This window comes from Pongo abelii, chromosome 5 (genome assembly GCF_028885655.2).
Source record: "Pongo abelii isolate AG06213 chromosome 5, NHGRI_mPonAbe1-v2.0_pri, whole genome shotgun sequence".
Lineage (NCBI taxonomy): Eukaryota > Metazoa > Chordata > Mammalia > Primates > Hominidae > Pongo > Pongo abelii.
Window position 1 is genome coordinate 38,081,192 of NC_071990.2, and position 23,066 is coordinate 38,104,257.

The window sequence follows — 23,066 nt, forward strand, 5'->3', positions numbered from 1 at the left end:
CTTTGGTTTCTCATCTGTAGCATAAAGAAGATAAAATTTCTTTTGCGTGGCACTTGTAAGATTTATATTAACTACAATAACCAAAGTGTATAAAGCACCTACTAAGTTACTCCATGTGGAAAGCATTTAAAAAACAGAAGCATTATTAATTATTAAGGACTTATTTGCTCAATGATCTCTGAGAAGGAAATTGAATGCAATAGCTCTGAATTCTCAATGTTCATGTTCCCCCCAGTATGTGCGTGCGCATGTACATATACAAACACATCTAGCTTCACACCTGTGTACTCATACCTGTGTGTACACACTCCTCCTGTACATGTGTATACACGCACACACTCCCACCAGCATGAGCAGTATGTGGATTTTTTCTTCCAGCAGCCCTTTCAAGAACATACACCAGATGGGATTGGGTCTGCTACATCACTGAGCAGCCCCCATATCAGAAAGTCATCATCATTGAATCCATCATGTGGTACAGCCTTGGCAAGGGCACAGCTCCTCGTCCTGCCCGATGGGCCGTGGAGGAATGCCTCCTCCTCCAGAGCAGAGAGCAGATATGGGCAGGCAGTTGCCAGGCAGTTGAGCCGGGAGAACAGATGGCAGCTGCACAGCCTCCTTCTAGCCCAGTTTCCTGGCTGCTGGGGAAGGAGTTGCAGGCGGCAAGGATCCTGCGGAAACCGCCCTCCCTATAACAGGCCATCTTGCCCTCTATCCTCTTACTGGGCTTTGGAGTAACAGAGACCAGGCCCCAATCCTGCCCTGGTTCACCACCTGTGTGGCTCACCAAGCTGTGTAACTTGGGGCAGGATGAATATCCTGAGTGCTCATACTAGAACTCTAATTCTCTAATCTCAGTGATAACCTCAAGTCTGCTCCTTAACTCCTAATCAGAAGACAACTAGCCTTACCTGATTAATCACGACCTTAGGAAGAAACCCCTGGATAATGTTAGCAAATATCACATCTCTCAAATCTACACGCACACATTGTCTCCAGGTATAGAAGACACTGTAGATGCCGGTCTGGTCTGTATCCCTCAGTCCTTACCACTTCAGTGATCCCACCAAATTCCAATGGCCCGTCTCTGCATGTCTTTGCCTGAGGGTTTTCTCTGAAACCAGAGAAGCCTGTTTTGCCTGCAAAGGCAGGCTGAAGTGCAATGATCTATGTCAACTATTGATGGAAGTGGGTATATAAAATTCAGTGTGCCACCTCCCCCCACTCCTCAGATGAGATGGCTTTAATGTGGGGTTTTGCACAGTCCCCACAGCTGTAGTCACTCCCATTGATAACCGGCTCAATGATACACCCTTTATTGGCCACCTTGCCATCCCCAGCTGTGTTCTCTGTACCCCTCAATCCTTATCTCAGGCTCAGCTTCTGGGGAAACCCATATGAACACACCAATCTTTTTTTTTTTTTTTTTTTTTTTTGAGACTGAGTCTCGCTCTGTTGCCCAGGCTGGAGTGCAGTGGCGCAATCTTGGCTCACCATAAGCTCTGCCTCCCAGGTTCATGCCACTCTCCTGCCTCAGCCTCCCGAGTGGCTGGGACTACAGGCACCCGCCACCACGCTTGGCTAATTTTTCTTAGTACAGATGGGGTTTCACTGTGTTAGCCAGGATGGTCTCGATCTCCTGACCTCGTGATCCGCCCGCCTTGGCCCCCCAAAGTGCTGGGATTACAGGTGTGAGCCACCGCACCTGGCAATGAATACACCAATCTTAACCTTTCGACTTCATCCTGTACATCTGAGCTTCTTTCCAGGTCATAAGCCTTTCCTTGAGCCACTAATTCTGTCTGGCATTCCAAATGTCTACTCCTGACTCTCAAGCTCAACCTCCCCAACTCTGGCTCCTTCCCTAATTTCACCCTAATAATGAATTCTAACCGTTTTATCCTAAAACTCTCTTTTTCACAAACACCCTTGGTTCTTCTCCTCGAGTCAGTTCTTGGAGTCCATCCCAGCCACAGGTGGTGCATTCACCCCTAGAAATGATCTGTACAAACAAGCAAGGGACTTGATAAAAAAACTTCAGGCCAGTCTCCGGGATCTCAGAGTTACATGGCAGCCTGGCTGTGGCTTCTGGCTGCTGTTTTAAAACCTCTAGACAAGAACGGGGAAGGCTGGGGCACATGTCCTGGATGGTTCACCCCAGGGAGCTCAGGGCTGGCATCAAGCCTGATGGGCTGGGCCAATTCATGAAGTTCTTGGCCATTTATTGGTCTCTAAGTTGAGCCCGCCTGAGATGAGGTGGGATGGGGCAGGCTGAGGGGGCAAGATTTCTCTCAGCTGCCTGCTCCCCAATCCCTGCAATATCCTGTCTTTCCCCCTTTAATTTTCTCCTTTTCTTTTTTGCCTTTAAGCAACAAATAGAGGACTTAAAAAAGAGTGCCCATGTAGGCAATTCAAACATTAGCCAAGGTTAATTCACATATTTCATCTGCATTTTAGATATCTTGAAAATCAAAATTCCGAAACCATCATTCTAAGCAAACTATCGCCAGGACAAAAAACCAAACACCGCATGTTCTCACTCATAGGTGGGAACTGAACAATGAGAACACATGGACACAGGAAGGGGAACATCACACACCGGGGACTGTTGTGGGGTGGGGGGAGAGGGGAGGAATAGCATTAGGTGATATACCTAATGTAAATGACAAGTTAATGGGTGCAGCACACCAACATGGCACATGTATACATATGTAACAAACCTGCACGTTGTGCACATGTACCCTAAAACTTAAAGTATAATAATAATAATAATAAAAGAAAATCAAAATTCCTAGATACAATTAAGAGACAAATGACAGAGAAATAATTTGCAGTGCATATGACAATGAGTTAATATTCTTAAAACCAACATTAATGGCTGGGCGCAGTGGCTCATGCCTGTAATCCCAGCACTTTGGGAGGCTGAGGTGGGTGGATCACTTGAAGTCAGGAGTTCAAGGCCAGCCTGGCCAACATGGTGAAACCCATCTCTACGAAAAGTAAAAAAGTTAGCCAGGTGTGGTGGCAGGCGCCTGTAATCCCAGCTATTGAGGAGGCTGAGGCAGGAGAATCACTTGAACCCAGGAGGCAGAGGTTGCAGTGAGCCAAGATCATGCCACTGCACTCCAGCCTGGACAATAAGAGCAAAACTCTGTCTCAAAAAATAAAATAAAATAAAATAAAATAAAATAAAATAAACCAACATTAATATCTTAAGCTAAATAAGAAAAAAAAAGCTCCTGTAGAAAAATGGACAAAGGACATAAACAGATAATGCCATACAAAAGTAAATTCAAATTCAAATGGTATATTTATATACATTAAAAAACCCAGACCTCATTAATAACTCCCAAAATGCAAATTAAAACATCTATTATGTGCCATTTTTTTAACTTTGCATTGACAATGATTAAGAGAATGATGATATCTCCAGGCTATGGAGGTATGGGGAAATCTGCTTTCTCATTCACTATTGGAGGGAGTGTAAATTGGTACGAGCTTTCTGGAGGGAAGTTTGGCCATATACAATGAACGTTAAGTGGCATTGAAATTCTTTTTTTTTTTTTTTTTTTTGAGACGGAGTCTTGCTCTGTCACCCAGGCTGGAGTGCAGTGGTGCAATCTCGGCTCACTGCCACCTCCACCTCCTGAGTTCAAGCGATTCTCCTGCCTCAGCCTCCCGGATAGCTGGGACTATGGGAATGTGCCACCACTCCCGGCTAATTTTTTGTATTTTTAGTAGAGACAGAGTTTCACTGTATTAGCCAGGATGGTCTCCATCTCCTGACCTCGTGATCCGCCCACCTCGGCCTCCCAAAGTGCTGGGATTACAGGCATGAGCCACTGCGCCCAACCAGCCTTCCATTTTTTTTTTGAGATGGAGTTTCGCTCTTGTTGCTCAGGCTGGAGTGTGATGACCTGATCTCGCTTCACCACAATCTCCACCTCCTGTGTTCAAGCAATTCTCCTGTCTCAGCCTCCCAAGTAGCTGGGATTTACAGGCACTCGCCACCATGCCTAGCTAATTTTTATATTTTTAGTAGAGACTGGGTTTCACCATGTTGGCTAGGCTGATCTCGAACTCCTGACCTCAGATGATCTGCCTGTCTTGGCCTCCCAAAGTACTGGGATATTACAGGCATGAACCACTGTGCCCGGCCTGAAATTCTTTTCCTAAAAAATTTATCTAAGACATTAATAGGACAAATGGACAAAGATGTTCATTGTAAAATTGTTTATAAAAGTGGAAAGCTCACGCCTGTAATCCCAGCACTTTGGGAGGCCGAGGTGGGCAGATCATGAGGTCAGGAGATCGAGACCATCCTGGCTAACACGGTGAAACCCCGTCTCTATGAAAAATACAAAAAATTAGCTGGGCGTGGTGGCAGGCGCCTGTAGTCCCAGCTACTTGGGAGGCTGAGGCAGGAGAATTGTGTGAACCCAGGAGGCGGAGCTTGCAGTGAGCCAAGATTGTGCCACTGCACTTCAGCCTGGGCAACAGAGCAAGACTGTCTCAAAAAAAAAAAAAAAAAAAAAAAGTGTGTGGCATTCCCCTGTCCCCCAACCCACTCTTGTTCTTGCTTTCACCATGTAAAGTACCTGATCTCGCTTCACTTTCTGCCATAAGTAAAAGCTCCTTGAGGTCTCCCCAGAAGCTGAGCAGATGCTGATGCTATGCTTCCTATGCAGGCTGCAGAACCATGAGTCAATTAAACATCTTTTCTTTTATAAATTACCTGGTCTCGGGCATTTCTTTACAGCAATGCAACAACGGCCTAATACAGTGCTCAGCAAGTGTCTTTTGAATGAATAAATGAAAGCAAATGAATCAATGATGAGAGAAATGAATCAAGAGGAGATTCTTTAAATAATTCACCCATACAATAGTCAGTAGCCATTAAAAAGAAATGAATAATAACAACAAGAGTACGTGTTTACAGAACTTTTTTTTTTTGAGACAGTCTCGCTCTGTGGCCCAGGCTGGAGTGCAGTGGTGCAACCTCAGCTCACTGCAACCTCCGCCTCCCAGATTCAGGCGATTCTCCTGCTTCAGCCTCCCAAGTAGCTGGGATTACAGGTGTGCACCACCATACCTGGCTAATTTTTGTATTTTTAGTAGAGACAGGGTTTCACCACATTGGCCAAGCTGGTATAGAAATCCTGACCTCAAGTGATCTGCCTGCCTAGGCCTCCCAAAGTGCTAGGACTACAGGTGTGAGCCACCACGCCCGGCCTGAGCTTGTACTATACACTACATACTACGCTAAGATTTCCTCACAGATTATATACTTTAATCATCACAATAAACCTATGAAATAGGTAGATACTACTAGGGATGGTCAGGATTTTCTCATGGAACATAATGAAACTCAATTTAAATTGTGTAGGTAAAAGAAGGAATTTATTGGCCCGTGTAACTGAAAAGTCCAGAGGGTACCTCTGGCGTCAGACTTAGTTGGATTCAAGGACTCAGACAATGTCTTCATGATTTAGTCTCGCTCTCTCCATCTCTCCTTTCCCTTCTGTTAGCTCGATTCCCCAGGCAGCCTCACTCCAGATGGTAGGTCCCTCCGCAGCTCCAGGCTTACATGGTCTTTGGGACACTTGATTTCAGAAGTCAAAGCTCGCAAGTCACCCTAGGGAGGGCCCTGCCTTTCCCTGAGCCAATCCCAATTCCTGTGTCCAGAAGGATAGGGCTCCCTGACGAAACCAGTGAGTGTGTGCATCCCTGAAGAGCAGGGAGAAGTAGGCAGATAAAAACCACAGCTCATTACAAATGCCTCCTTTACAGATGAGGAAACTAAGACACAGACCAGCTAAGTAACTTCCCTCAAGTCTCTGAGCTAGTAGGTGGCAGAGCCCACATTTGAACTTAGGCAGCCTGACTTTTGAACTTAGGCAGCCTGAGTTTGGAGCCCGATTTTAGTGTGATAGTTAATGTTATGTGTCAACTTGACTGGGCCGCAGAGTACCCAGATATTTGGTTAAATATTATTATGGGTTTGTCTTTGAGGTTGAGATTATTAACATTTGCTACAGTCTGAATATTTGTGTCCCCCAATGCACATAGTCCCCAGTTTATATGTTGAACTCCTAATCCCCATGGTGATGGCATTAGGAGGTAGAGCCTTTTAGAAGATGATTAGATAATAATGGCACAGTCCTCATGAATGGCATTAGTGCCCAAAGGAGCTCATTTGCCCCTTCTACCATATGAAGACATGGCAAGAAAGTACCATCTATGAACCAGAAAGTGGGCTCTCATCAGATCAAATCTGCCAGTGGCTTGATCTTGGACTTCCCAATCTCCAAAACTGTGAGGAATAAATTCTTGTTGTTCACAAGCTGTCCAGTTTATGGTAATTTTTTTTTTTTTTTTGAGACGGAGTCTCGCTCTGTCGCTCAGGCTGGAGTGCAGTGGCGCAATCTTGGCTCACTGCAAGCTCTGCCTCCTGGGTTCACGCCATTCTCCTGCCTCAGCCTCCCGAGTAGCTGGGACTACAGGTGCCCGCCACCACGCTCGGCTAATTTTTTTGTATTTTTAGTAGAGACGGGGTTTCACTGTGTTAGCCAGGATGGTCTCCATCTCCTGACCTCGTGATCCGCCCACCTCACCCTCCCAAAGTGCTGGGATTACAGGCATGAGCCACCATGCCCGGCCCTCATGGTATTTTGTTATAGCAGTTTGAATGAATTAAAAAAAAATGGTAGACTGAGTAAAGTAGACTGCCCTCCCCAAGATGGGCAGGCCTTATCCACTCTGTTGAAGGCCTGAACAGAAGAAAACTCTAAGCAAGAGAGAATTTGCTCTCTGCCTGAGAGCCTTTGAGTTGGGACATCAGTCTTCTCCTGCTTCTGACTCAGACTAGAACTTACACCATGGATTCTCCTGGTTCCCAGGCCTTCACACTGCAAATCTTGGGACTTCTCTGCCTGCATAATTGTGTAAACCAATTCCTTATAATAAATCTCATATGTAATTTCCCATTGGTTCTGTTTCTTTAGAGAACCCTAACTACAAGACTATACTGCAGAACTATATATGGAAGATGTGCGTGACATATTTCAAAGTTAAAAAAAAAAATCAGCCAGAGTACAGTATATGTTACATGATTCCATTTATATGACCATACACAAATGAAAAGCCTAGAGGGCTATATACCAACTGTTAACAAAGGGTATCTCTGGAGGATGATGGTATTAGGGAGGACTTTTGCTTTCTCATTGTTTGAATTTCTTTTTCCCCACAAAGGTCAAGTATTTCTGGGAAAAACAATTATTTCCATTCTTGAAAATAAATTTAAAAGTCAGCAAAACCAAATTTCACACCAAGATGGGTGTGAGCAGCAGGGAAATCAGCAATTGCTTCGTGAACGTGAGGAACACAGGACGTGAAATGGCAGCATTTTCTCCCCTCCTCCCCTCTTTTCCCTGTTGCACTGTTCATTTTATTTAATTCATTTTTAGTTTCCTGAGACGGGCTAGAGAGGGTATGCTTGGTTGCCCTTCTCTTCCCTTGGCTCTGAGAGTTTATCCATGCCAACTGGACCGTAAGTGACTAAAAGAATCAACCGCACATCAGAAATCTCAAGGGCCAGAAGGAACTTTAGAGAGGATCTGGTTCAATGCCTTTTGAAAAAAAATCTCTCATCCCCTTGGAAAACCAAATTCAAATGAAAGAGGAGAGCAAAACTCAGAATTCTTGCTCTCTGAGAACACAGTGTAAAAGCCACTCATCTAATCTAACCATATTGTTTTGCAGAGGGGTCTCAGGTCTTCCACTGTAGGCCAACTGTATCTCACATTCCTGAGTCTACATAGGTGACTTGGAGTGCATGTATTCTGGACTTTCAGAGGCTTAGTAGTCCCTGAATTAGGCAACAAGAAATGTGACTGGGCAGGGTCTCTGCCTCCTGCTCTGGTCACAGATGCCCCACTTTCTCTTTCCTGGCAGCTCAAGGCCTTGGATCCAACCTGGATTATTGAAATTGGCTCTCATTCTCTCCAGGGGTCCAGGATGTTACAGGCTTCTCTGCTCTCATTAGTCAGTCAGGGTCAAGGGACACAAGAAAAAGGAGCTAGGGAAAATAACTCAGTGGCAAGGCAAAGAGCCTTTGTTAAGCTCATAAAACTAGAGTTGGGATCTGAGATTAAATTTTACAGATAATATTAGGATTAGGATTAAGTCTAGAGTTTGGATTGGACCTTGGGGCTAATACCAGGTTAGGATGGATTATAATGATGACAGGTTTTGAACTGAGAGTGAGTTTCAAGGGTAGGGATTAGAATTAGAGTGGAGGATCATCTGATTTCTCTCAGGTCTCTACAAGCCCCTTCTTTTTGGTAAAGTCTTCCAGGGCTAAGCAGGTCTTTTGAATTCTTACCAAGAAGGCAGCCATTGTTTGCTCCTGACCTTGAATCATACCAGGCTCTTTTCTATACACCCTCAGTTCCTACTTCAAAAGCTCTGGCTGCTGAAGAATTAATATTATCCTTTACTAGACCCCACTGAGCACGTAGATGGCTCCTTTTGGGCCAATGGTGATTGCAAACCACTCCCAGGAGTCACATCACAGGTTCATCTGAAACATAATACACGATAGAAAATAGTCAAGACAATTACGACAAAAGCACTCTGCCAATTACCCCCACACTTTGCTCCCCTAATTTGATGATGCCCTGAAATTTTATGTCCTCTCTGAGCTTTCAGTCAACTAAGTGGGCTTGTTATAGGAATTGGATCAAGGGTTCTATAGATAGAGACACTGAGAACTAACAGTAAAGAGTTAGCTGGCTAGGAACGTCATAAGCAGCAGCTAAATACTGTCTCATCTCATACAACTTCAGTGTGACAAAAAAGCTGGCAGCCTTGTGATGAACGAGGTCAGAAAAAAAAAGCAGAGGGCTTCAATGTCTTCTAGGGAGGGTGGGTTGGTAACTAAGACATTCCCTCAGGATTGTCTATGACTCCAATCCATTTGTGGGTCTCACACTGACTAACAAATTATTGTGCCTTTTTATTCATGCAACAAATATTTATTGAATGCCTCCCAAATGCACCTTGAGTATTGTATATACCACAGTAAACAAAACAGACATGATTTTTGGAGACTCACAAATACATATTTAAACTATGATAGGTACTCTAAAGAAAAACAGTGCCATGTAAGATAATAATGGGGCCACCTAATTTTGATTGGGGCTTGGGTCAGGGATGACTTCTTTGAAGGAGTTCCATTTAAATTCAGGTCTGAATTTGTTTAAGTAGGAGTCAGTCTGTTGAAAATCCTTAACATGTCAATTGTTCTTTACGCTTTTGAAGTTCAGCTGCAATTTACTCCTTTATGGTCTGTGGTGGACATTTTTTGGAATCTTTGCCAAGTACCTAACTTTCTTTGAGAACACAGCCTACAAAGATGGGGTTCTGGCAGCCATGTTTGCTTTACAAAACAAAGAGACCTGACTACATAACTGCCCTGTTGGTCAAAGGTGCTTGTACCAAGAGTACAGAAGCGGACATAAATCGAACCAATCAGTTTCTTTCTCCTGGGGATTGGGATTCATAGATACTAATTAGTCTCTGTTTGTTCTTGAAGTGAGGCTGGGTAAACCTGGATTATGCTCCCAAAAAAGCAGTGAAAACAGCTCTGCAGAGATTATAAAGCAGCTTTGTAGAGAGAAGCAGAGGTGGAAGAACTTGTAACCAGAGAGAAAAAGATATCGAAAAAAACCAAACACTTGGCTTCCTGTTGATGTATTAGGTACCTATTTCAGTCCTTCATGAGATCTTACTGCTGTGTCCTTGGGTTGTATAAGATTATTTCCTTGTGTGTGTGTATACAAATAAAGAGGAAAGGCAGCTGAAGCAGTCAGGAACAGGAGGACAAAGGAATGGAGATGTGAGAAAGCAAGGTGTATTTGAGGAATGGCAACTAGTGTCTGTTTCGCAGGGTGAATAGAGAAGAGTAGAAAACGAAGTCTGAGAGGAAGACTGGAACCAAATTATCTACATTATATGTAGGGACCTGCTGGTGAATGCTACATTTTATTAATCCTTTTAGTCTCCAGAGTGCTTAGGAAAGTCTTTGTGTATACTGGGTACTCAATAAATGTTTGTTGAATAACTGGCAAACAGAAAAGCAGTTTGGAAAATGACAATCACTTTTTATGTTGAATTCTCCTTTTAGTTGTCGAGTTTCCTTTTCTGTACATAAAAGAAAATCATCAAGATGCCAAGAGAGATAGTCCCACTTAATCTTTGTTAAACTCAAAGGCTGTTAAGTATCTCATGCATGTGGGAATTTTATGTCGGTTTAAATGAAGATTTAAGGGTAATATGAATCCAATGAGAGCAAGGTGTGCTGTATAGCTTTATCCTTTCTATGCATTTTTTTCTTTTCTTTCTTTCTTTCTTTTTTTGAGACAGTTTCGCTCTCGCTCTTGTTGCCCAGGCTGGAGTGCAATGGCATGATCTCGGCTCACTGCAACACCCGCCCGCCGGGTTCAAGCGATTCTCCTGCCTCAGCCTCCCGAGTAGTTGGGATTACACGCGCGCCAACATGCCCGGCAAAGTTTTTGTATTTTTTTTTAACCAGCGAAGGGGTTTCACCATGTTGGCCAAGCTGGTCTCGAACTCCTGACCTCAGGTGATCCACCCGTCTTGGCCTCCCAAAGTGCTGGGATTACAGGCGTGAGCCACAGCGTCTGGCTTTTTCTATGCACTTTCTTACAGATATACTTATTGAAGGCTTTGGAAAATCCACCAAATTAAAACTAAATATTGTGCATAATAAATCAGCACTCACATTTTAGGGTGTTTTGGCTTTAAGTGCTTGATTTTTGCAATCATTAACTTCACCATCAACAGCATCTGTGGCATATTAAGCTAAATGCGGTCCTTGCTCTTTAGAGGCCAAAATAAACATCAATGTTAACAAACCCAGAGTATGCACACACAGAAATGTGATTTGGTATATAAAGAAATAAGATAGCAACATTTGGTAATCAAATTAATCTAGGTAATACTCTCTCTGAGGCTCTGATATACCCGACAGGCCGGGAGGGTATACGGCAGCTATTCCTAAGAGCTAGGAAGTCTTCCTCAGCGATGGGTCTCCAAAAGGTCTGGAGGATGTTGCCTCCGTGTTGAATTAGTCATCAATAATCGGTTTCTCTGTTCACGACTGACTGGAGATCAGAATGAGCTCAGGATCAAGGACTAGGAGCGTTAAAGGACTTATTTTTTTAGTGCCTCAAACTTCTTTGGTTACTTACCAATTTCCATTACTGATTCCGCCACAGCTCCCCTTTCCCCTCCAAAAACCAAACGTGTCAGCTGTAGGAAGAAGTGCGGCTCTCCTAGCCTGGGCATAGGGACTAGCCTCGGCATAGATAATGTACTTGTGGCTCTGTGGTTGGGAGCGGAGACAAGGAACTCCCCAACACCGGTGGGGGAGAAGAGACAAGGAAGGTGCCCCAGACAAGGGGCTGGGGGAGGGGCATTTCCCAGAAGTTCCTGTCAAGAGACCAGTATACCGGGTGGAACTATAAGAGCTGTTTGGGTGTGGGGGGGACCAGGAAGAGAGAGAGATGCCCAGGGAGTTGGCAAATTGGGGAGAAAGGCTCCCCACAATCGTCCAGGAGCCAGAGCGGCAGCTCCAGGGACCTTGACTCCGACATCCCCGGGAAGCCAGAGCTCTACTTCCGCGTTTGGCATTGCTCCCCCAGGCCCCTCCTCGCACTCGGTTACGGGTTCTGCGGGCGCATGCGCCGCCACTCTGGGACTGGCCCAATTTACCCTAAACAACTAGTCTGCTCCTCCCCCTCCCGCTTGGAGCGCACCATTCGCGTTTAGGGGGAGGCACCGCGCCCCGGAGTACTCAGAAACCTGCTCCCCTTCTTCAGACAGGGGGAAGATAAGTTTGCTTCAGATTCTAAAAGTTCTAAGAATACGAAAGCCTCAGCCGCCTGTCGTCGGGCTACAGCCCGAGGCTCTCGCTTTCTCCCACAGCCCGGCACTCCGCCTTTGAGGCGCGGAACAAAGTGGCACGCCCGGATCCCAGCTGATCAGCTGCTGGGCTTTGGCGGTGGCTCCCCCGGGCGAGACCATTGTGACTCCTCGGGAGGGGCGCACGCCGGGGAGGGGGCGGAGCGGCCATTGTCCGGTCAGCGCAGCCTCCGGGGGAGGGAACGGTGTTACGGAGACAGCAGGGTCCGGGGCTTCACAGCGGCCGCTGCGACTCCGGAGCCGGCGGGGGCCTCCGGTCCTTCCCCGCGCCACCGCACGGGACATCTCTCTGGCTGGGGAGCGGCGGTGGGAGCTGCCGAAGGCGTCTGTGTTCCTCCTCCCCCGCGGTCCTCGGTGCGTCCGCACGCCCCTCCTCCTCGGCTCCCTCCTTCTCCTCTCCGCGCCTCTCCGCCCCCCCGTCTCCGCAGGCCGAGTGGTGCGGCCCGCCTCCAGCTGACCGGCCTGGAATCCCGGCTCCGAGCCCCGGACTCGCGCCCGCCCGCGCGCCCGCTCCTTCCCCCTCCCCCCGCCCCGAGCCCCCCGACGCCGCCGCCACCGCCTCCTTAGAGCGGGGCCCGGGCCCAGCCGCCGCCACCGCTGCCGCCGCCGAGCTCCGCCGCCGCCGAGCACCATGGGAGACGCTGGGAGCGAGCGCAGCAAAGCGCCCAGCCTGCCGCCTCGCTGTCCCTGCGGCTTCTGGGGGTAAGTGCCCGGCCGGGTGGGGGCGGGGGCCGGGGGCGCAGACGCCAGGGCCGCCTGGACAGGCCTCGGGGCCCGGGAGGCCGGAACCCTGGAGGCTGGGCCTAGCCCGGGCCTACGGGGAGGGGGTGGGGGTCGCGTTCCGGGGAGGGGTGCCGGGTGGCTAGTTGGGGGTGGGCAGAGAAGGCCCTGCCGGGGGTGCGTTTTCACCCTTTGGGACTCGCCGGCCTGAAGCTCGGGCCCACGGGGGCCTCCTGGGCCACGGGTGAGGGGGGCAGGGCGGCGGGGAGGGATGAGGGGGCGGCGTTGACCGCTCCGGGAGGAGCAGGGGTGCCCCTTCTCTGGGCATGTGGAAGCCAGCCCTTCCTCCCTCCCGGTGCGTGAGTTGGTGCCCAGGCACTAGGAGGGTATTTCCTCTGACTTTTTCACCTCCCCTCCTCCCCGTCCTCCGGAGACTTGCATCATCACTTCCTAGATTATATCCCAGTGCCCCATTTGCTTTTAGGAAGCTATTCACACGTCACCCGTTTGTAAAAACCGAGTCCAGAACCAGGCTGGGGTAAAGTTATAAGACTGTTGAGGTCTCACCTTCATGTAAAACATGTTTCAGGAGATATGTAAAATTTCCTTGTCAAAAAGGAAGGAAAAAACGACACAAAACCTGAAGTCAGCCTGGATTGGGGAATATGAGATCCTGTTTCCTCAGTTGGCTCTCAAATTCTCCTCTTTCTCAATTTAAGTAAAAATGATAAAAATGTTCACAGTGGGTAGCATATATTGTTTGGCCATCATGTGTTAAGGCGAAAAAAATGTGAGGTGGGAAATCAGCTCCCTCTTCCTCCCCCCATTACAGTTTAAATTCTCCTGGTAACAGTTTAAGCTTCATGGATTGCCACCTAACAGGTGCCTCCATCATACCACATGACTGTAGTTCTGCAGTAAGAGAGCTGGAGACTTTGAAGGCCGGCTTTTGTGATTTGAGTCCTTTTTCTCTTTTATCGTTTTGTTTTAGTTTTATTTTTTGAGAGATTCCGTATATTTGGAGACATAGAGGCAGGAAGGAAGATTGTTTCTGGTGAGGACATCTTGGGAAGAAGTATGGAAGTAGTTTCCCTTTGCTATCTCCCATATTGTAGGAATGGTTAACAGAAATTAAAGGTAATTTTGGGATTGCAGAGAAAGATTAGAAAGTGGATCTTAACGTAGATTTCTGTGGAAGTTGTCGTATCTCAAGGTTATGACAAAGAAGTGTTTTTTCATTTTCTCATTTTTCTGCCTTTCTCAAAAATTTCCCTGTGGAAGGACATTAGTCAAAAATAAGTTGTGGCATATAAAAAGTCCTAAAAATGTGAAAATATTTCTAGTCTTCCCTTCATTTTGATTTGAAAATAATTGGTTTGCCTGTGAAGTGCTTTCATGGACAGTCTAATTCCCACAAGAATCTTGCGAGGTAGGAACCATTATCTCATTATTAGATGGGGAAACTGAGGCTTTGGGTGGATAATTTGCCCCTTCACACAGGGAGTGTAGAGTGAAGCTGGTGAGCTCTTTAGAGTGCGTAGTACCATCATGTTTATGATAGCAGTCTGCTGCCCTGGAAAAATCTTGTGTCACAAGCCTCAGATTGTAACTCATTGTAAGACATATGTCCTAAAGAAAGTCGCTGCCAGTGGCAACTAATGCTCAGGATGTATCAGGTCTCTTTCCTGGCAACACGTTTATGTCCTTCGGACTATTATCATGAATGGAATCTTTATCGAAAAACCTATATCAAGGCTTAGAAACTAAGGAAATGGAATAGCCTTTTACCTTTATTTATTTATTTTTGAGACGGAGCCCTGCTCTGTTGCCCAGGCTGGAGTGCAGTGGCGTGATCTCAGCTTACTGCAGCCTGCACCTCCCGGGTTCAAGCAGTTCTCCTGCCTTAACCTCCCAAGTAGCTGGGACTACAGGTGCACACCACTATGCCCGGCTAATTTTTGTATTTTTTAGGAGAGACGGGATTTTGCCGTGTTGGCTAAGGTGGTCTCAAACTCCTGACCTCAGGTGATCTGCCTGCCTTGGACTCCCAAAGTGCTGGGATTACAGGCATGAGCCACCGCGCCCGGCCAGCCTTTTACCTTTAGCCGGTAGGGTTCTGATAATACCAAGAGAGTTTGGTGGCAGCAGACAGGAAAAGTTACACTAATGTTGTACTTGACCTATAAGCAACCAGGGCTTCTTTTTAGATACTTTCAGTCTGATACTTTTTATGAACTGCAGTTTACCTAGCAGGAATAGTGACCACAAAACTAGTATTTTTATGGTGAAAAGTGTTCTTTTTGGTGCAATGTTTTAACCTTTCCTAAGGACGTTTGTAGACAATTGTGTAGTTTTATTTTATACCAAAGCATAACAACATTGCTGCCTTGTTTCCATCGTATCATAACTGACTTTGGACATGTTTCCCTTACTGCATGGGCGACATTCATATTTTGTTCACTGAGTAAAGTTAGAATATATTTAACAGATATTTGAATGCCTGTGGTATAATGGTGGGCAAGGAGGTGCTGGCCCCATACTCTGGGGCAGGGGGCATTGGGAAGTAAACTGACAGTTGCAATACTAGGGGAGGGGCACCTACCCTATCTGGGGTGGAGGTAGAGGAAGGTAGCCTGGAGAAAGTGACACTTTAGCCTAGACCCGCAGGAAGGGTAGAAGTAGAGTATGGAAACAAATATTCCTTTCAGGCAGTGGGACTAACATGGGTGAAGGCTGGGATGTGAGTGAGAGCACTACACATTTGAGGAACAGGTTTGTTGGGTCTGTTGATAGATTGTGAAGGGGGATCACAATCTAGAGATAAGGCTGGGGAATTGAAAGGAATTGGTGATACAGGGCCCTCATAGCATTGTAATGCTGAGGACTTTGGACTTTTATCCTGAGTGCAGTGAGGAGCTACTCAAGAACTTTGATCAGGTAGTGATGTATATCTTTAATGTGAAAGATTATTGGTGGTTCTTGAGAATGGCTTGGGTGTGTGGGTATGATTCTGTGTGTCTGTATGAATGTGATGTACGTGTTTTCGTGGAATGTTGCCAAGTCCAGATTTGCCATGTGGTGGCGTGAACCAGTGTAGTGGCTGGGGAGAATAGAGCGAAGTACATAGAAGTGAAAGCCATTCAGGAGGTATCTTTTGCCTTTTCCCTTCATGAAAATGAAGGTGAATATGTTTTAAAAAATTTTGTGCAGCATTGCACTCCTTGGAAGCTCTAGATCTAAAGTCAGCTAGCCAGGGCCCACACCCAGTCCTCTGCTGAGGAGCCTCTCAGCAGATTGTTCTGGCTCCGGCAGACTAACAGCAGTTCCTTTAGGATTGCTGGTCTTTCTAGTGACTCAGGCTGCAGGACTTGCTGCCCAGCATTGTCCAGTCAGGACACTAATCAGTGTGGCTCGGTTGAATAGGAGAGCTTTAACTGCATTCTCTTGTGAGAATGCAGTTAAAGAAGAATGCCAAGAGAAGTGTACAATTCAAATGCGTTAGTGCTTGTAACCCGTAGTTTCCAGTTCTCTCCCTCTTGGCTTGTATTGTATAATTGTGTACAGGTAATTAAGTTATTTTATAGAGGCCATCTCCACTGAGAAACTTTGCTGCCATGGAAATTGTTGAATATTAACCAGTTGATAATAAAGTTGCAAGTTGTTTGTATTATATATACATATTTTTTGTATTTTTTTTTTTTTTTGGGGAGGAAGTTTCGCTCTCATTACCCAGGCTGGAGTGCAATGGCGCGAGCTCGGCTCACCACAACCCTGCCTCCTGGGTTCAAGTGATTCTCCTGCCCCAGCCTCCCTAGTAGCTGGGATTACAGGCATGTGCCACCACACCCAGCTAATTTTTTATTTTTAGTAGAGACGGGGGAGACTGTTCTCGAACTCCCGACCTCAGGTGATCCGCCCGCCTTGGCCTCCCAAAGTGCTGGGATTACCGGCATGAGCCACCGCGCCTGGCCGGTATATATTAACATCATATTTTTAGGATTAAAACAAATTTTTCCTGGAGACATGGACTTAAAACTTTAAGTGAAATATGAACATTTTCTTGGCTCATTTTAGGCATTCAGTACTCAGGCAAAAAATGTATTTGTTGATAATTGTTGTACCTGAAATGAAATAGTACACTTTCTTTAGATGAAATATACACATACACGAAAACACTTTTAAACTATACAGATATAAGTGGTATTAGTTGAAGCTGCATTTTAAATTATTTAGACATTTAAAAAGTGCTGAGGCATGTAGATTCTTCACAAATGTGAAGACCTAGAATATTACAGAAAAGATAGGAAGAAAAATAAGTATAAGAATATAGTATGTGTATTATAGGTAATAGGGTAATTAGGATGGAAGATGGAATTGTGTTCTAATTCTATTTAAGTACAGAAATGTAATTACTATTGATATTTTGCTTTTACAATTGGAGATAATCTCATGATGACATATGGAAACCTTGGGAATTACTATTTTGTAAATAAGCTTAAAGCGTACTAGACAAACGTTCAGTCTGGTATTTAGAGAATAATGGAATAGTTAAATATGGGGCTTATTAGGTAAATTATTCATTGTTTTGATTTTTAAAAAGAAGCTCTTCTAGCAAGTCATGACAAAGCAAATATCACATGGGTTCATTTTCTTTAGGGAAATAGATTTTGTTAGTATTTCATTTTTATAATCATTGCTGTTGAAGCATTTTGCCTACAAACTAAATTGGCTGGATAAAAGATGTACTTTAAGATAGGGATGGGTAGAGATAAGGATAGGGGTAATCTCCTAAAATAAATTTCATTTCTGAAATCGGTACTAGTAGAAAGTTGATTGAAAACATAACATGATTTGTTTTATTCCACTTTATTTTTGGCAATCATAAGATACTGACTAGTTTAGAATGAGTGTATATGTTTTTTCCCTCTGAGCCCAGGGTTAGTGAATTGCTGTAGAACATCAACTTTGTTACTGTCACTGTGTAGATCATCTAGCTAGTGTGCTTGGCTCCTCATAGTGTGTGGACTTCACACTCATTTTGCCTTTTCAGTCTCAGTCTCCCAATTGTAACATGTTGCCACACTTTAACCAGCTTAACCTGGGCTTTCAAGATCATGTGAACACAGTATGAATCACTAATCAGTAGAATGTTCATTCCATTGATGTCACTACTTATCCCTTGATTATAAAACCCCCTTAAACATTCTCTTAAAAAACAAAAAAGCTTGCTTGTGGAGTTTTACTTTGCATCTTTGAGTATTGTGTGCATCTGAAGATAAAACATGATTTAAATTAAGTATTCACTGTCGGTTCGTTTATCTACTTGCCCTATTTTCCTGATTACATTTGGGGGATTCAGAAAATAGGAAATTCGTCCCTTTGATGTGATGGAACGCAGGGAAATAATTTTTTTTTTTTAAATTTAAACAAACATAGTCTTCTTTCTATTGGTTTGAGGCAATAGCTTTTTAGAGTTAGGTCCAGTTAGCATATGGCTCTTTTGGTTTTATCATCTTCTCTTCTCCATTTATGGTCTCCCACTCTTCCCCTCTCTTCCAAAATGGAAGAGAATTCTAAACTTTAAATCATACTGAAAAGTGTTGACTAAAAATCTCTTTATAATCCTTAATGGTATCAAAATTAACATTAGTTTTCACAAATTAACCTTTCCTTGCTCTAAAAATCAGAGAACTAAGAAGGCTTTGAAAAGAATAAAGTCCTTAAAAAGAAATCAAGAACAGTATATAAAAGATTATTTATTTAGAATAGAATACTTAGAGGGTGAGAACTAATATCATTTGGATTTTTTATTAGGTCATAGGGAGGTTCTGTCCACGCAAAGTGATGTAATATTTTGAATTCCTGCAATAATCACAGATCAAAATTGAGGTTAAATATTGTTATTTTCTTTTTTACCCAGGCCTGGGACTGGCAGGCTGCATGGCTTTGTGGCTGAGGCTGGAAGCAGAGCCTGTCAAAGTCCCCTCTCTTGCAAAAAAAAAAAAAAAGAAATTCTTTCTGTTTTTGAAGAAAGGTTAAGGTTGATATCTCGGTAAAGCTACTTGAAGGAAGTGATTGGTCTTGACCCAGCACTTGTAATGCAATGCTTACAAAATCATCCAGATTCTGGCTTTTTGGATTTCGTGGGACTTTGTGTCAGAGTGGTTTTCAAAAAAGAGACTTCATTCCAACTGTGTGAATGACACTGATGTTACTCAGTTTTTCTAGGGTTTCTGAGGAACAGTGATCCTGCTCTGGGCTGGGTCCCTGTGTAACAAGATTACATTGCTGAGTGAGATATTTAAACATAAGACATTTCCTGTAAGTGTCATATGCAGAAAAGGAGGTTAAGGAACTTTATTTACACTGTCTTGGCCGGATGCTGTGGTTTGCAGCTGTAATCCTAGCACTTTGCGAGGCCAAGGTGGGAGGATCACTTGAGGTCAGGAGTTTGAGACCAGCCTGAACAACATGGTGAAACCCCATCTGTACCAAAAATAAAAAAAATTAACTGAGCATGGTGGCATGCTCCTGTAGTCTCAGCTACTTGGGAGGCTGAGGCAGTAGATTCGCTTGAATCCAGGAGGCAGAGATTGTAGTGAGCTGAGATTGTGCCACTGTACTCCAGTCTGGGCAACAGAGTGAGACTCCATCTCAAAAAAAAAAAAAAAAGTGTCTAATAATCAGAATCTAAAACTGTATTCTAGAATGGCACTGCCCAGTATGGTAGCCATTAGCTGTAAGTAACAATTTAAATTCAGATTAAAGTTAAAAATTTAGTTTCTCACTCACAGTAGCTACTTTTAAGTACTTACTAGCTCAGTAACTAGTGATTACCCTATTGAGGAACACAGATATACAACATTTTCATCCTTCAAGAAAGTTATGTTGGACCGTGCTGTTCTAGAATGTTGACTGATGGGCAGCCAGAATTTTCAAGCCTGTTTTCTTGTGGGCTCTCTAGATCCCTTTTTTTCTTACATTCTGAACATGAGGGACTTAGCTAATTTAGCTCTAAATTTCTTTCCAGCCCTAACATAGTTTATTTCCACTGGGAGAAGCAATGCTATTGTTAATCCAGATTACTGGGATGTGTTCCTTTGGTCAGGAATGGGAATTAACATTTCAGTAATGGGAATTAAAATGTAGTCTGTAATTTGAACCTTTTTTGAAGTGTTACTTTTGAGTCAGACATTTTAGCTCTTTTAGCACTGTTAAACTGGCAACCTCAGCGGCTTATACAGGGAGGTATTGGTCTAACAATCAGTTTCTTTTTGGTTCAAAGAATTTTTGAAGCTACTCATCTTTTTGAAAGTTGATAGGTTGTAGATAGGCTCTAGTTAGCTTTTATGACTTTTGTGGGGGAAAAATATTTGTTTTCACAAGTGTAAATCTCATGGCAGCTTTTTATATGTGATTAGGGATAAGTGCATTGGATTTTCTGGTAAATTCAGTTGCCATATATAGAGAAAGGTGGGGTATATTGGAATTTCCAGCAGTAATGGGCAAAACCAAACTGATCTGTGATGCACCCAGGCTAATAGAAATACACAGGTGAATGAAAATGCATGTCATCCATGAGGGTGAGGGACAGAGCCGCAACAGTGCTGGGCACCTGAAATTTTGGCTACAGCTATTAACTCAAGGAGAGATGATGTACTAGCTAACTACGTCTGTTCATTTAGCTGTACCAGATGTCCCATATCATAGGCAAGTTCGAGTTTATTAGGGCAGAAGAATGTCCTGGGAGAGGTCATTGATGCTGCTTGCTACCGCTCTGGCCTTGGATGGAAGAGGAGGGCCAAGCCACACCAGAGCATTTTGTTTCCAGGTTGTGGATAAGCTCTAGTTAGCTTTATTGATACTTTAGTAATTACCTGGTAGAGTGAGGTTGGTGATGTACTTAGGACCTTTTTGGGAGTGTCTTTTCTCATTTATTTCTGCTGAAGTAGAGTGGTGTGGAGTAACAGCTGTTGATGTCTTATCTGCTTCTTGGACTCTTACACACTAAGTTGAAGTGCAGTTGCATAAAATAATCACACTCACAGCCACACTTCCTGGAAGGAGAAACATTCTGACCATTCAAGAATATCACAAATACTCTTCCTGTAGCCAGCTTCTTTGTCCAGGCACTTGGTTTTATTCATTTATTTTTTACAAGAAAGTAAAAAAAAAATTTCTGTGGCTTATGGTACCTAACTGGAAGAGTGGAGGCAGGAAGTTGAGTAACACAGAGTGGGTGGTGGGCTTTGCTGTCAATTCTGTGCTTTGACAGCTTTTGTCTATTTCAGATCATAATTTTTTAATGGCAGCCCTTTGTAGGATGCTTTCGGCAGAAAAATGTGCTGGCAAAATCGTCTCCTGAAAAGATTTATGATGAGACACATAAAGTACATTGAGTAGTATAGTTATTCTTAAACTAGTCATAAGAGTATTAACTAGCAACAAATAATAATAAATAAACCAGAGGTAGGAGAAGGTATGGTGATTTCAATGTGAGTTGCTTTTGGATTTATGATTTCTTGGTTTCTGTACCTAAGGAGGCATGGATGGTATTATTCTTTTCTTTTCTTTTCTTTTTTTTTTTGAGACGGAGTCTCGCTCTGTTGCCCAGGCTGGAGTGCAGTGGCGCCATCTTGGCTCATTGCAACCTCTGCCTCCCAGATTCAAGCCGATTCTTCTGCCTCAGCCTCCCGAGTAGCTGGGACTACAGGCGCCTGCCACCACGCCCGGCTAATTTTTTGTATTTTTAGTAGAGATGGGGTTTCACCATGTTAGCCAGGATGGTCTCAATCTCCTGACCTCGTGATCTGCCCGCCTCGGCCTCCCAAAGTGCTGGGATTACAGGCGTGAGCCACTATGCCCGGCCTGGATGGTATTATTCTTTTTCTTCAGTTGCTGCTGAAATCTAAAAAACCAGGTTTTTCAAGTCTTTATGTGTTCGTGTGTGAAACTTTGCCTGTACATACAAAATTTTTACATTGTTTAACTTTACTGCATGCAGTTGAGTTTGCCTATTCCTTTTAATATAACATAAAGGTATTCTCTTACCAAGTGGAGAACTGCTCTGTGGACTGATCAGCAGTGGGTTTGAGCCTGTAAATAGCCACTGCACTCCAGCCTGGGTAACATAATGAGACTTTGTTGCTTTAAAAAAAAAAAAAATGGAGGATGCCAGACTTGGTGGCTCATGCCTGTAATCCCAGCACTTTGGGTGGCTGAGGTGGGCAGATCACCTGAGGTCAGGAGTTCGAGACCAGCCTGGACAACATGGCAAAACCCCATCTCTACTGAAAATACAGAAATTAGCTGGGCTTAATGTCCTGCGCCTGTAATCCCAGCTACTCGGGAAGCTGAAGCAGGCGAATCACTTGAATCAGGAGGTGGAGGTTGCAGTGAGCCAAGATTGCAATACTGCACTCCAGCCTGGGCAATAGAGTGAGACTCTGGCTCGAAAAAATGAAATGAAATAAAATAAAATAAATGGAGGAGTGTTTTTGTATATTGACCCACAGAAATACTTGCATGTAGAAACTTTTTCTTTTAATTTTTTTATTGATTTGGGAGGACATGTTCATGTAGTCTCTGAGGCCTGAGTTCCCTGCTTCTGTGGATCAATCACTGTTAACTAGCTCACCCTGTTCCCCCAACCCCGTCCATGCTGTAGCACTTCCAATATGTGCTTAAACCATGCATTTTATTTGTAAGGCTGATGATCTTCTTCAGGGAATATTGAGCAGGATCTATTAAGGAACAGTTGCTTTGACTTAAATGAAAAAGTCTTTGCAACTGACAGATAAAATCTTGAGTGAAAATGTGTGGAGTACTGCACTCTTGTATTGTAGGATCTCTTTAGGGGATCTCAAAAATCCTGATCTGTGGAAGTGTATGTCCCTACAGAGACTGCATTTTCTTACCCTTGGTTTTAAACTTTCTAGGATTATATATTCTAATCTGATAGTTGAAAGCCACCAAATTTACCTAAATAGTTTTCATTCTAAATAAATTAGATTTTTACATTGTGTGTGTTTTTGGTTGGAGTTAGGGACAGGAAGAGTAGACTGTTGGTTTTGTGTTTAAAGTTGCTGTGCAGAAAAGTCATTGGGCAGAGATCTGTGTAATTTGGAGGTGAATTGGAAGGGAAAGGACACAGAAGGTGGTCAAAGGGGAAGACTGGGGCAAGGGGGATGAGGATGGGGACACACAGAGGAAAGTAGAATGGTGGGATTATAATTGGGAATGAAGTTGCTTTGTTTAGTCAAACTGTGAGAGGTGGTCTCATCTGTAAGGCTAGAGTAATTAATGTGAAAAGGTGGTGGTTAGGGTTAATGAGATGTTCT

At 44.1% G+C, this 23,066-nt stretch overlaps 1 protein-coding gene across 2 annotated transcripts in view; it reads left to right on the forward strand.

Moving 5' to 3' along the window:
* Positions 1-12,052: 12,052 nt before the first annotated feature.
* Positions 12,053-23,066, forward strand: part of ZFAND3 (zinc finger AN1-type containing 3) — a 317,651-nt gene continuing 306,637 nt past the window's right edge. The window contains exon 1 of one of the 2 annotated variants that reach the window (XM_002816836.5): positions 12,053-12,708. In XM_002816836.5, the coding sequence (XP_002816882.1) occupies positions 12,638-12,708 (71 nt within the window). In that variant the 5' untranslated portion in view covers positions 12,053-12,637. The remainder of the gene's footprint in view (positions 12,709-23,066) is intronic. The other variant, XM_054558760.2, reaches the window with a different exon arrangement.